This window comes from Metarhizium acridum (genome assembly GCF_019434415.1).
Source record: "Metarhizium acridum strain ARSEF 324 chromosome Unknown scaffold_276, whole genome shotgun sequence".
Taxonomy (NCBI): Eukaryota; Fungi; Ascomycota; class Sordariomycetes; order Hypocreales; family Clavicipitaceae; genus Metarhizium; species Metarhizium acridum.
In genome coordinates this window covers 1,261,256-1,274,941 of record NW_027094025.1, presented here as the reverse complement: position 1 = coordinate 1,274,941, position 13,686 = coordinate 1,261,256, and the positions used below count along the sequence as shown (strand labels likewise).

The window sequence follows — 13,686 nt, the reverse complement described above, 5'->3', positions numbered from 1 at the left end:
TCGACGAGCTTATCGCAATGGCGAGACGGCCCGACGCCGATATGTCCCGATGTACTACGTACCACTCTTATGACTTATATGAACACGGATCTTAGGTCCCCAAAAGAAGGACCTCAGCACGGGTCTCAGCAAAATGGCTAGTAACATATGCATCGATATTATCTGAACTCTTTACTCAATTTTACTCCTCTTCTCATATCCGAAAGTTGAGGTGTAGTCACCACCGCAAAAATGATTCCTCTTCTGATGTTCGCAACCCTATTCTTAGCTGCGTTGCCAACCGACTCTGAGCCCAAAGTTCCCTCTCTTAATGTACCGTCATGCTCTCGCGGCGTTGGCACGATCAAATACGACAAATCTGTCCCTGATCTGAAGCCCTTCCCTCTAACCCAGGTTGACCTTTGCTACACCGACACTCATCTAGACATCAGGTTCACCGCCCGCGACGAGGTAAGCTTTTACTTCAACTCGTCCCAGGGCACCAATGCCAACATCTGGGAGTACGAGGTTATGGAGGCCTTTATCTACAAGGGCACGGATAACCCGAAGAACTATCTAGAATTTGAGGTGAACCCCAACAACATCACCTACCAGGCCTTTGTGTACAATCCTTCTAAGGTGCGCGCCGATGGTGCTCCCTTTGACCACTTCTTCGTATCGGACCCTTCTACCGATGGGTTCAGTGCTGTGACCAAGCTTGTTAAGCCGAAGCTGCTGTGGGTCAGCGATGTCAAGATACCCCTGGGCTTGTTTAATGTCGACACGGGCAGGGCAAAGGGCACAGAGTGGAGGATGAACTTCTCTTCGAACTGTGGTCAGTTCTCAGACGTATCCTGACCAAGGCCTTGGTGCGTGGAGTGCCCCGAACAAGGCAGAATTCCATATTACAAGTTACTTTGGAAAGGTGAAATTTACGTAAGGGGTCATTGGCGCACGATGTAATTCGATGAAATATACACATTAATTGAGTCTCTTGGGCCCTTATAGAGTGCCCCATGGTTTGTTTTCAATTTCCTTTATTATCCTCCTGCTGTCAGTTCTGATACGAGTTGAATGATGGCGGTGTGCCTGCAATATCTCATTGTGGCTCATCGAGCAGTAGCTTAGTCAAGAGCTGTGCCGCAAGTAAGGCAGTCTACACGTTCCCTCCAAGTGCCACTATTTTCAGCACGGTCTTGCCTATGATCAATGATTTCCCAATGCATTGGCCCGTCTTTTGTAATGAGTGCTGCCGTGAATAAACCATCATGTAATTCGCTACTGGTAATTTTGCTCATTTTTGACGAGGACAGGTTTGACGGATCCTATAGAGCTTGGAGGCGTTATCTGAGATACCGTCAGTGTTTTATCGGAGACATTCTTTGGACTGTTTTGTGCCGCCTAAGCGGTCGTATACTCTCTTCAATACAGCATCCCGCAAGCATTTCTCATGTAACCACTGCTCGCAGTGTTGACTTGTGCAGCCGACTAAAAGTTCATCTGGATGTGCTGGGGTGCTACAATTGCAGATCAACTCTGCTGACTATGTAAGGCGTGAGACTTCTATATAGGGGCAAGGGTACTAGGTGAGGCGGACATACGGAAAGCTCCAGCGTCGCAATATTGAATGCTTGCCGCCAATATAAAGTATGGTGAGTTTCATCGTCGTTTGATTCAATCCATTGATGCACTAGGGCTTCTGCGACAACGTTGACGACGTTGATAATATCATGCCGCCACTGAGTACCTACCGGGAAGCTCGCTTCACGACACGTCACTTGACGTCAATTTTTGAGTGGTGAGTCACTCTCGACAAGGTTGCTAATGTTTGTCGAGTTTATGGTCTTTCCTAATCTCTGGAGACGCTGGTACACGCTGCATTCACGCTGCTCTGGGAGGCGAGGTATCATTTCGTGCAAAAAGGGAAGTGGAAACTAAGAGAGAAATTAAGAAGCTTTGGTTCGGCAATGAAATCCTCGTATAGTATACCTGTTGCAGTTAATATCGCAGTTACTCGGGCACAGCCTTTCCCCGCATGCTGGCTGGACTGGCATCTGGAGGTTGCAGCGAATGTGACTTTCCTTTCCTTCATGTCGCCTGTTTATCCAACTTCTGTCTTCATCTGCCTGCCAAGTCTACTGACCCAGGTATACATTGACAGAAGCTCTTCTTCCTAATGTATATGTAGGTAAAACCTGCAATGTTCATGTCAACCTGCCGAGACCAATAGCAAAACTTCATTTTCTCTATTCCAAATTGACTACAATAAGACAATATAAATGCGTCCTCTAAAACTGAATGCAAGTCCATGTAGCAACCAGCCCCCTCCTAGAACACTTTCACCACGTTGACCCCAAGTTTTCTCTAACCAACCCCAACGTGCATGCCATTTCCACCTGAAACCACTCAGGCCGTACCAAACGCCTTATCAAACCCGGCCAGAGTACATCGGTACCGAAATTTGCTTTCCTTCTGTTTCTCAAACGCTTCCCCACAGTTCTTTTCAGAGATAGGCATGACCTCAACCCACGGTCGAACTCCTTTCTCAGCCGCAAGCTTGAGAAGTGCATCCATCTCCTGGTGGTTGCCAAGATGACTTCCAGTCAACTTCGGCGCACCTCCAGCAAATAAGCCGGCAGACATTTCAGGCAGCGGGTTATCTGGAATGCCGACCATGTGAAAGTCGCCGCCGGGCTTAAGAATGGATAGATATGCCGACATGTCAAACTTGTCCGTGACATCTGCGCAGTTCATAACGATGTCAAACTTGGATTTCCAAGGCTCGTTCCAACCTTCTTTGGTAGTCACGATGACATCTTTCGCACCAAGCTGTTTGCAGTCATCCGCCTTGTTGGGGGAGTGAGTGAGAGCATATGTCTCTGCGCCTAGAGCAGCCGCGAACTGTACGGCAATATGGCCCAGGCCGCCAATTCCCACGACGCCTACTTTCTTGCCGGGGCCGATATTAGCTCTGACCAGGGGAGAGTATGTTGTGATGCCAGCGCAGAGAAGCGGCGCCGCGACGTTCGTCTCCAACTTATCTGGGATCTTGAATGTGAAGTATTCATGGGCCCGAATATGTGATGCGAATCCACCGTGAGCCCAGCTGCCATCCGGATACTGTGAGTTGTATGTATCGACCAATTTGGGGCAATAATTTTCATTCTTGTCTTTGCACAGATCGCATTCGAGGCATGCCCAGACTTGAGCGCCGACTCCTACGCGGTCGCCGACCTTTAAGTTCTTGACGTGCACTCCAACCTTGACTGCTTTGCCGACAACTTCGTGGCCGACGCACAATGGACCTTGATATTCACCCCATCCTCCTGTGACTGTGTGAACGTCTGAGCTGCAAATGCTGCAGGCTGCGATTTCGACGTCGATGTCGTGGTCACCGAATGGTTTGGGCTGCAATTCAGACTTGTGGAATTTATTCCACGACTTTGGTCCATCGACGCAGAAACCTGTAAAAGTGTCGGGGTAGCCCATTTTAGAAGCTGGTAGATGTGTTTCGTATAAAATATGGGAGTGAAAGGTACTCAGGTTTGTAGGGTAGTTTCGAGATATTGTTGTGCAGCAATGATGAAAAAGGAAATGACATTCGCTCTATATGATATTTTTGCTGTAAGAGAAGTGGACATGCGGAAGTATGGCCGAAGAATCTCTCTAATCATTGTGACGTTGGTAGTTGTGATGGATGATGCGCATGATGTTTGGACTACGTCATGGAGACTCCAAAATAGCACAGTAACGGTGTCGCGCCGAAGCATGATATGCGCGCGAAGTTTTCCAAGTGGAACAATTCCATTTATATGTCGCCATGAATGTCCACTGCTTACCTCGCATCGAAACAGCTAAACTATCCAATTGGGCATTGTGTCTACAATATTACTTACACGCCAACTAACGAACGAGCAACCAGTTTAAACGTCACTCAATCTGGCGTACTCCGAAATAACCATATGTGAAGCAATTCGAGCTCAAAAGCCCACCAGATTGAACAGAATACAACATGCCAGGCGAAGTCATTGATCAGCCTAATCCTCCGCCTCTCCCAAGCCAACTTCCGGCGATGGTGGAGGAATTGGCAGTTCATCCACGCAAAATCTCATTACGCAGTCAAATATCGCAATCGCTCAGAGAGTTCCAGCGAGCAGCATGCTATATTGCGAGTGGTTAGCGATTTTACATATTGGGAAGTGCTTTTGATCCTTTAGCTGACTGATCGTAGCCATGATATTTTTGAGAAACAATATCATGTTGGAACGTGATTTAGAGCTGGAAGACGTTAAACCTAGACTATTGGGTAGAGCTTCGCCATCCAAATTAACGCAATGACACAAAACGCTAACCAATTGAAGGTCACTGGGGTACTTGCCCTGGGTTGGTGCTTATCTGGTCGCATTTGAATCTCCTTATTCGGCTTCGATCCGTGGACATGTTGTTTGTCATTGGACCTGGCCACGGTGCTCCCGCTGCCCTCGCTTGCCTCTGGCTCGAAGGCTCACTCGAGCGGTTCTATCCGAAGAAATATCCCACAAACAAACAAGGACTTCACAATCTCGTTACGAATTTCTCACTTCCTGGAGGCTTCCCTAGGTGAGTGTCGGAAATGGGATCAATAGAATACGGAGGCTTTTGCTAACAGAAGTAGTCACATTAATCCTGAAACTCCAGGTGCTATCCATGAGGGAGGTGAGCTTGGTTATGCTCTCGCAGTCTCATTTGGAGCCGCCATGGACAACCCGGACCTGGTGGTTACCTGTGTCGTAGGTGATGGTGAGGCCGAGTCCGGCCCTACAGCAGCGTACGTTTTAATATGACCCGTCAGCAACCTTAGCTAACAAATCTCAGCGCATGGCACTCTATCAAATATTTGGACCCAGCTGAGTCTGGGGCCGTTATTCCAATTCTCCATGTAAATGGTTTCAAAATTAGCGAGCGCACTATATTTGGCTGTATGGACAACAAAGAGCTTGTGGCGTTATTTTCAGGTTACGGTTACCAAGTGTGCATTGTGGAAGATCTGCAAGATATTGACGCCGAGCTATCCAGCGCGCTCAATTGGGCGCTGGATGAAATTGACGCTATCCAAAGCGCTGCGCGGAGTGGGAAACACATGACTAAACCTCGATGGCCCATGATAATTCTTCGAACCCCGAAGGGCTGGTCAGGCCCAAGAGTAGTTGATGAGAAGATTATCGAGGGTTCATTCCATGCCCATCAAATCCCCGTGGCTAAAGCCGGCCAAGACAAACACCATCTTCAAATCCTCCAAAATTGGTTGCAAAGTTATAATGTGCAGGAACTATTAGCGGACGGACAACCAGCTGAAAATTTATTGAAGGTTTTGCCTGAAGAGGATTCGAAGAAGCTCGGTCAGCTCAAAGCATCATACGACTCCTACCAACGGTTAGACCTACCAGACTGGAAGCCATATGCGGCTGATAAGTCGGACCAAGCAAGCAGTATGCACCAGTCGGGACAGTTCCTCAACGAGGTTATCAAGCACAATTCATCCACCTTTCGCATCTTTTCTCCTGATGAGTTGGAGAGCAACAAGCTCAGCGCCACCCTGGAAAACTCTAGCCGAAACTTCCAATGGGATCAATACTCTCGTGCTCAAGGTGGGCGAGTAATCGAGATATTATCAGAGCATTGCTGCCAGGGCTTTCTGCAGGGCTACACATTGACTGGTAGGACCGCCGTCTTCCCAAGCTATGAGTCGTTCCTGGGCATAATTCACACCATGATGGTTCAATACGCCAAGTTCTCAAAGATAGCTGGCAGTTTGGAGTGGCGAGGGGATTCCAGCTCTATCAACTACATCGAAACAAGCACATGGGCAAGACAGGAGCACAACGGCTTCTCTCACCAGAACCCATCCTTCATTGGAGCTGTACTAAACTTGAAAGCCAAAACTGCTCGGGTGTATCTTCCCCCAGATGCAAACTGCTTTCTTAGCACTTTGCACCACTGTCTGAAGTCTAAAAACTATGTTAATCTCATGATAGGCTCAAAACAGCCCACCCCAGTGTATCTTTCCCCGGAGGATGCAGCCGCGCACTGTAAACGGGGCATATCAACCTGGGAGTTTGCATCCACTCATTCTGGAGAGGATCCAGACGTGGTGCTAGTAGGCATCGGTGTCGAGGTCACATTCGAAGTCATCAAAGCCGCGGAGCTCTTGGCGATAGTAGTACCGGATCTTCGCGTCCGAGTGATAAACATTACCGATCTTTTGGTGCTTCCAGCAGAATCAATCCACCCACATGCGTTGTCCAGGCGCGACTTTGCCGAAATGTTTACGCTGGAGAAGCCGGTCTGCTTCAATTACCACAGCTATGCGACGGAGCTACAAGGTCTCTTGTTTGGGTGCCCAGGCTTACATCGTATGAGTGTAGAGGGCTACAAAGAGGAGGGCAGTACCACTACGCCTTTTGATATGATGCTTGTGAACGATGTCAGCCGCTTTCATGTTGCCTCGAGAGCTTTGAAAGCAGCAGCAGGTCGGTGCGAGGCTGTAAGCGACAATTTGGATAGTTTACTGAGCAAAATCGACAAACAAATGAAAGATGTCCAAACGTTTATTGCAGAAAAAGGAAAAGGTGCGTGTTTGACTTATGCCTGTTGAAGATTGTGGCTAACGAGACACAGATCCGTCCGACATATACGAGTGGAAGCCTCGGGATGCACAGGGCGAGGCTTGAGCTTAGGTAACAAGCGGTGTCGTTAGGCCGGCTCTTACTTTTCAAGTCATGTTCCTCTCAATAACACTGAAACATATTATACAGAGGTACCTGGATGTTGGAAACATTGGTGTTGATAATATCTACTCTAAATTGCTTTCGTGATATCTTGGCCCATGACACAGAGTACTGGCATTATGGCGTCCTATAGCTCCGTTCACAAATAGCGAAACGCCTACAAAGTGAATTGAACGATTTATTTGATGAATGGATTTCGCCCTCAATGAGCTTTAGCTTCGGTCGGGGGAGCATAATGCTAATGTATCCATTCCCGTTACGCACCCAGAGCCTCCTTCTGGGCCTTACAGCATGCTCCTGTGGCAACTTGCATGGGGTTTCAGGAACCGGGAACGGGGCAATCACCGAGCAAAGCAATCGGGGTGTGAAGCCTCTGGCAATTGATACTATGAAGTAGCTTTTGGAGCATGCTTTATTCTTATGCCGTTTTAGCCGTGTAACCCGTGTAACATGCCCGACATTTATCCTTTCACTTCGCCGACAGACAATGCGTCTCCTTACGGATAGAAGGATGGGCGAAGAGGAAGCGAGTCTATGGTTGCAAACACGACGTAACTGCAAACATTCCCTCGATAATTTCAATTTAGGCTTTCGTGCTGCCCAGAGACCCCTAAAATGGCCTCAAAGGCGAATACTGCTGAAAAATGGATTGTCGATATCGGATGAACGTTCAAGCTCTCTGAGCGTGGCCAATGCAAGGTGTCCTTGCCGTCAGTCGACTAAGCCCTGGGGTAGCCAGAGCATCCCCGATGTGTTGATTCAATGTTGGCTCTTTCAACCCAAGACCACGACGTTCCCAAAACTCCCTTTTGCTCTTATCCGCTTTCCAGCTAGCATACCAGATCCACCTGTCGAAGTTTCTCTAACTACTAACCCTAAGCTGGATTCCACTCGAAATGATGGGAACCTTTGGCTACGGGTCCAGGATCTTCTCCCTGCACACCAGGCTCATTGTAAGCATGAGCCACAAAGTAATCCATTTGCGCCTCCATAAACTTGGTGGGAAGCATTGTGCCCCCGGTATACTTAACGTACTCGAGCGTAGCAGAAAGGGCAGGCAAATAATGGTCTGCCGCCAGCCCTCGCGAGACAATATCCTTCAACGCCGTAAAGTTTCATTGTAACTCTCGTCCAACGCAGCTGTTCAGTTTTGCATTCGTAAATGACTCGTTCTCTCTCAGAAATGGCTCGAGAAGGTCAGCGATGAATTCTGATTGAATGATACACCCTGCGCGCCATATTCGAATGCATTCAGACAAGCTGATATCCCAACCCTCGTCAATCGACGCACGTGCAATTAGCTCCAGTCCCTGACAAAAAGAAGCAAGGAAGGTGAAGTAGACAGCCCTGCGGAGATTTTCAATCATTTGACTCTTATCCTTGATATCTGTAAATGACTTTGGGTCGGGCATGGACAGCCTTTCGGCAACCTTTAGTCGTTCCTCACGATTACCAGAGGCCACACGAAAGTAAAATCCTGCTGCGAGTGTTGGACAAGATACGTGTCTCATGGCAGACTCCATAATAGACCATGACGGTGTTCCTTCTGTAGAGTCGTCATCTTGTACGACCTTGTCGAGTACATCATCGAGGGCGTAGCCACGCTCATGTTTCGCTGCCTCGCCATTCGCGTTCTTTCTTGTCCGGCAAATATCCGAGGCAATTTTGACCAAGTAGTTGGTATGTAGTTCACCGTCTGTGTTCCATGTCTCGAATATTTCACCAATCTCCTTGTAGCCAAGCCCCATTCCACTATGCATGAAACCCCATGCTTCACAGATGACAGAGAGCATGCCAACCTCAATGCCGTTATGGACCATCTTCACGAAGTGTCCTGAGCCACCTGGTCCAATGTTGGAAACGCAAGGTACACCAGATTTGGGGTCTTTAGCGGCATATAGCTCCAGCAGCGGTATAACTTCCTCCAATGCGACATTGCTTCCACCAGGGGACATGCTTGGCCCATGGCGAGCAGACTGGTAGCCCCCGGAAACGCCCATTCCGATCCAATCCACGCCAATATCTTGGCATTCTCTCTGTCTTCTCTCGGTGTTTCGATAGTGTTCGTTGCCGCCGTCCAAAATTATGTCGCCTTTCGTTAGGGGTTTCTTGATTTTCTTCAAGACTTCATCTGCCGGGGTGCCATGCGTAATGGAGAACAGAAACAGTCTTCGGCCACCGCGATGCTCCAAGCTATCTGCAAACTCTGAAATGTCGTGGTATCCTGCAATATGTCTATTTAGGCCTTTGGCCTGCTCGACTTTTTTCATAAAGTTGTTGACATTTAAACTCTTAGCATCCCAGATAGAGACGTCGAGGCCTAGTTCAGAAAAGGCGAACCCCATCATAGAGCCCATATTGCCTGCCCCAACGATGCCAATTCGTTTCCATTTCATTGCTGTATCTGATTGAGCACGCATGGTTGCGATTTATACCAGCTTTCCTGGTAGGTGGTCAGATTGAAACACGCACGGCAGAGCGCCCTCATTTAAGCATCCATATCAACGGGATGTTCCCAAAGACGAAAAATTAGTCCATTTACTAATGGCTTTTGCCACATCGGAGTCTACTAAACTAACATCAGCGTCATGTTGCATTCAATGATGCAATTAAATCGACAGGCCTCAAAGCATCACCATGACGTTATGTTGCCGGAATAAACGCCATTTTGCAAAAGAAAATCACCATTCTATTAGAAAAGTAGACCTAAAACGATGCAACTGAATCTACTCTTTAAATTCTCGCGTCATGGGTATTCAGTATCAGGGGCACAATATTCCAATCTCGTTTGCATCATGCAGCATCCCTCTATACTACAATGTAAGACTACCTCGGACTTTGGAAGCCATTCGCAACGCCGGATTCGATGGCATAGAGATTTCCATGCCAGACATACTGGCATATGGCAGCGATCTTGAAGGAAAGACGGTTCGCGAGGATGATTACGACACCCTCTCCGATGTTGGTGGGAAGATTCGCATTCTAAGTGATCAACTTGGGCTTCAAATCCTGATGCTACAGCCATTTTCGAGATTCGAAGGACGGTCAAAAGATACACACTCACAGCAGCGAAACAAAGCATTTACACGTGCCAGGGGATGGATACGAGTTATGGAATCACTGGGCACCGACATGTTGCAGGTACGTCCATGGTGCAACTGTGTAGTTAGGATGCAATAGTTGCTAACTACCTTAAGGTTGGCTCATCAGACGCAGAAGACATATCACCTTCCTTGGAAGAACATGCCCAGGATTTGCAAGAGTTGGCAGACATGCTTGCAGAGAAAGGGTTCCGACTCGCGTACGAAAACTGGTGTTGGGCCACATACGCCCCAGCATGGAAAGACGATTGGGAGATATCACACATGGCCGATCGCAAAAACATTGGCCTCTGTCTAGATACTTTTCAGTCGGCAGGGGGGGAGTATGGTGATCCATCAACCGACTCGGGCTTCATTGAACACTTTAGCTCAACTGAACTTGACAGCCGATGGAAGCATAGTTTGACCGAATTGGAGCATACTGTGCCTGGAGACAAGATATTTCTGCTTCAGGTTTCAGATGCATACAAAATGAAGCCACCTCTCCGTGACACAAAAGAGAGGGCGAGGTCGGCGTGGAGTCATGACTATCGGCCGCTGCCCTTTAAGGGTGGTTATCTCCCGATTCAGAGCTTTTTGAATGCAGTGCTGCGAACTGGCTTTAGGGGGTGGTTGTCCGTGGAGGTTTTTGACTCCAAGCCGAAGAAAGGCTCGTCGATGGAAGAGTATGTAGAAGCAGCTGTGCAGTCTTTGACTCGAATGCTCGTTGCTACCGAGTGAAGAATCATGGATATACCAGCATGGCTATGGGATACATTTACCGATCTATCTCCTGGTAGAGAATTTCGAGTGTATTATGCTAGATTAGTGTTTTAATACTTTAGACTCTTAGTATTGTCCGCAAGGTGATACCCATTGGCACTAGCAATTCACTTAAGAAGCTCAGAATGACTGTCAAGTCTGCTCCATTTCGGTTTCCCATCGTCAAAAGAAACAACTCAACCAGGTATTTTATTCACTGAACCTCAAGATTCGCCCTCTGTTCGGAAGTCATTGACAAGAGTGGTGGAAAAACAAGAGCCACATTCCTGCCTTCGTCCAGTATATGTGATCCGCAATGTGAACAACTGACTTTACATGGTAGCTCAAGATGAGCCTCGTTTTTGGCTGAATTATAGAAACTTGAGATGGTCGGCGCCCTTCTCAAAAGCCACATCGTACTTTTGAAAGATAGCTGCCCATTGAAATGGAGCACCTGGGTTGTCCAGAAGGTTGTCAGCAGTAACCCAATGGCGCAGACTTGATTGCGGATGAAGGGAGCATATCATGGATTGTTTCACACCCGTTACAGTGGCAGAATTTAGAAGCCAACAGCTTGCTACTGCTTAGCCAATACACAACTACTCCGCAATGGCATGAGCCGCGAATTTCCCGCTGGAATTGGCTTCCCGGTGGTCGATATGGCGGCTTGTGTCGCCATTCTTCAGAAGTCATTCTAGGATACTGATTGGCTGCCCGATGAAAGTTACGCCAAATTACCCGAGTTCTGAACATATAAATGCGATGCCGGTACGGTTGAAGCTTGTTTTAGATTGGAAAGTTATTAGTTCAGGTCATAATTCTGGTCTCCGTCCGCTCTGCACGGCCATTGGACACCCCAACAAAGAAGGCTGACAACTCACCGAGTAACTGAGCGGCCTAGAGCAGCAAAAGTATAATTACGTGAGGCTTGCGTGACTTCTTGAACGGAGAGTTCAGGTCGAAACGGCGCAAGCTCACCACATAGCAAGTCATGACGTCACGGTTTACTCGACACATTACTACTATCTGAGGACAATGTCGACGTAGTGATTGTATCACAAGTCTGCACGAAAGACGTGGTAGACCAGGGTGCTAGCAAGATGTAAAGTGTTGGTGCGTCGACATGAGTTTATTAAAGATTGACGCAGAGAACTTCAACTCTCATGCCAGAAATAAAATAGTCCAGAAAGCCAATCGCAACTTACACAAGTCACAACACTGATCGACCCTCGTGGTGAAACCAGATTTCGGATTAATCTTGTATCTTCACTTCTCGCGTCATATGTGCATGAACTGCCGCGATATAACCGACATCATAAACACAAAGGCCAGCACGTCTTTCGGCCAGCATGTCAAAATCCACGACTGGGGATCATCATCAGCACCAGACAAATGGCCAGAACATCAACAGTCCGCCAGGACGACTCCTACGGCGGGTGAACGACACCTGGGAAGATGTTCTCTACTACATCGGAACAATATATTATAAACTTGGAGGGCGATGAAGGAATCGGGCGACAGATTCGCATAGTGTCCATGTCAGATTTAGCTCCAACACTAGCTTCACGTGTTCTATTGTGCTATATGCTGGACAAGGTGTTGAAACCTAGAAGGCAAGGCAGCTTAACTTTACATTGCGATAGCGTGGGCATTAGGCTGAATTTTATGTTAGCAAAGCTTGCAAATAGAAGTGTATGTGTGATATGACGTCAGTTGATTCAACCACTCGAAGCCATCGGCTTCATGGCTTCCTCTCCTCCTTAATTCATCGCAATCATGGGCTTCCTTGAGGTACTTTGTGTGCAGACATGAATAGAATGGCCACTGAGAGCGGTTATCACCTCTTTTGCTGTTCCATACATCTGAGTCCAGTATTTTGCACATGTATTCCCGAGCAAATAAGCAGCGACTTTAATGAGTTTCCATAATCGTCGGCCGATACAGGCTATGCGTGCTGTTAAAAGTCAGCTTTTGGAATACAGTTGGTTCGCCCACACAGACCCAGAAGCTAAGACACCTGCCCAAGAGAACGTGTTTTGACTGCGCCGTCTCGCTTCACACTAGAAGCCAAACTTCAGAGCTTCTGCACTGGGGTCGGCCAGGAGCGACGGGGACCTTCACTTTGGCGTGTCAGATCCAATCTCAGGTCATTATGTTAATTAGGTTAACTGCAATGGTCTCAAAGTATGTACAGTCATAATACGACAAATCCAGGACCTGCTGGTGTTGTCACAGTGAACTTAGTGCACGCATCCGAATGTGAGTGAGCGAGTATATAACAATGATTCACCCGAGAAGCGGGATCGACTGAAATTCGTCTGGAAGAGGATATAAACAAGATTTGGAACCAATAAGGACGTATTCCCTCTTAGTCTGCACATCCGCCCCTTTTGCTACCGGCTCGGCCACATCTCCGCCTGTGGGCAAGGGTTACAGCACTGACCCTCCAGTTTCTGTCGTTTTGGCGGGTGAAGGTCGTCAATATGTGCTTTTTGATGGGTTAGAGGCTGGTCCCATGCTGTGTATCTGTTTTGTTTTGCTGGAAGGTTGCAGGAAAGTATGATGTTTCTTGCCCTAATGGCCTCTGGTGACATATACGACGGAATAATCTGATCGCTTCCCCCAGGTGAGTGGTTATCGGAAGTCGAATTGTCGCCGTATGCCACTTCTGTCGGGATCGAATGCTCTTGTGGGCTAGGTGTCGATAATGTTTCGCAGGGGTTAACGTACAAAGGGAGGATTCCAGGCCCCAATGGCTCCTGATCAGGAACTCCAAAAGTCTGTGCTGTAGCAATAATTTGCGGGGGCATTACGTAGTTCAACTGCTCTGAGGCGTCAAGTCGGTGATCTTCTTGCCACATGTGTTGCAAAGGCGATGTGCTGTCGAAGGGGAGTGCTTCGATGTGCGCTGCCCTCCCGACTTGGGTATTTAGCGGAGTGTCATCAAGTCTATATATGTGACAGGTTGGTATTATCGCCGAAGTATTTGATGAAGGAGGGGTGATTTCATCTATACTCTCGCTGGAATATGATGGAATTCCCGAATCCTCGTCCGACTTGTTGCTGGACGGTGTAAGAAGATCGGTCGATACCATAAC

The 13,686-nt window shown here is 47.9% G+C and overlaps 5 protein-coding genes across 5 annotated transcripts; 3 read left to right on the top strand and 2 right to left on the bottom strand.

Moving 5' to 3' along the window:
- The first annotated feature begins 127 nt into the window (after positions 1–127).
- J3458_013393 (uncharacterized protein) lies at positions 128–975 on the top strand. The gene has a single exon (XM_007811381.2). The coding sequence runs from the start codon at positions 232–234 to the stop codon at positions 835–837; it is 606 nt and encodes a 201-aa protein (XP_007809572.1). The 5' UTR covers positions 128–231; the 3' UTR covers positions 838–975.
- A 1,328-nt stretch (positions 976–2,303) lies between these two features.
- Positions 2,304–3,468, bottom strand: J3458_013392 (uncharacterized protein; the record flags this gene model as incomplete). The annotated part of the gene is made up of 1 exon (XM_007811380.2): positions 2,304–3,468. One exon carries the CDS (start codon positions 3,466–3,468, stop codon positions 2,386–2,388), a length of 1,083 nt encoding a protein of 360 aa, XP_007809571.1. The 3' UTR covers positions 2,304–2,385.
- A 949-nt stretch (positions 3,469–4,417) lies between these two features.
- J3458_013391 (uncharacterized protein) lies at positions 4,418–6,689 on the top strand (the record flags this gene model as incomplete). Its single annotated transcript, XM_066120415.1, has 4 exons — positions 4,418–4,578; positions 4,634–4,786; positions 4,834–6,587; positions 6,637–6,689. 4 exons carry the CDS (start codon positions 4,418–4,420, stop codon positions 6,687–6,689), a joined length of 2,121 nt encoding a protein of 706 aa, XP_065974702.1.
- A 1,172-nt stretch (positions 6,690–7,861) lies between these two features.
- On the bottom strand, positions 7,862–9,166 carry J3458_013390 (uncharacterized protein; the record flags this gene model as incomplete). The annotated part of the gene is made up of 1 exon (XM_007811378.1): positions 7,862–9,166. The coding sequence occupies one exon, from the start codon at positions 9,164–9,166 to the stop codon at positions 7,862–7,864; it is 1,305 nt and encodes a 434-aa protein (XP_007809569.1).
- A 328-nt stretch (positions 9,167–9,494) lies between these two features.
- J3458_013389 (uncharacterized protein) lies at positions 9,495–10,567 on the top strand (the record flags this gene model as incomplete). The annotated part of the gene is made up of 2 exons (XM_007811377.1): positions 9,495–9,887; positions 9,944–10,567. 2 exons carry the CDS (start codon positions 9,495–9,497, stop codon positions 10,565–10,567), a joined length of 1,017 nt encoding a protein of 338 aa, XP_007809568.1.
- Between the last annotated feature and the right edge of the window lie 3,119 nt (positions 10,568–13,686).

Coding starts and splice junctions, on each gene's coding strand:
- J3458_013393 (XM_007811381.2), top strand. CDS start 232: ATGATTCCTCTTCTGATGTTCGCAACCCTATTCTTAGCTGCGTTGCCA.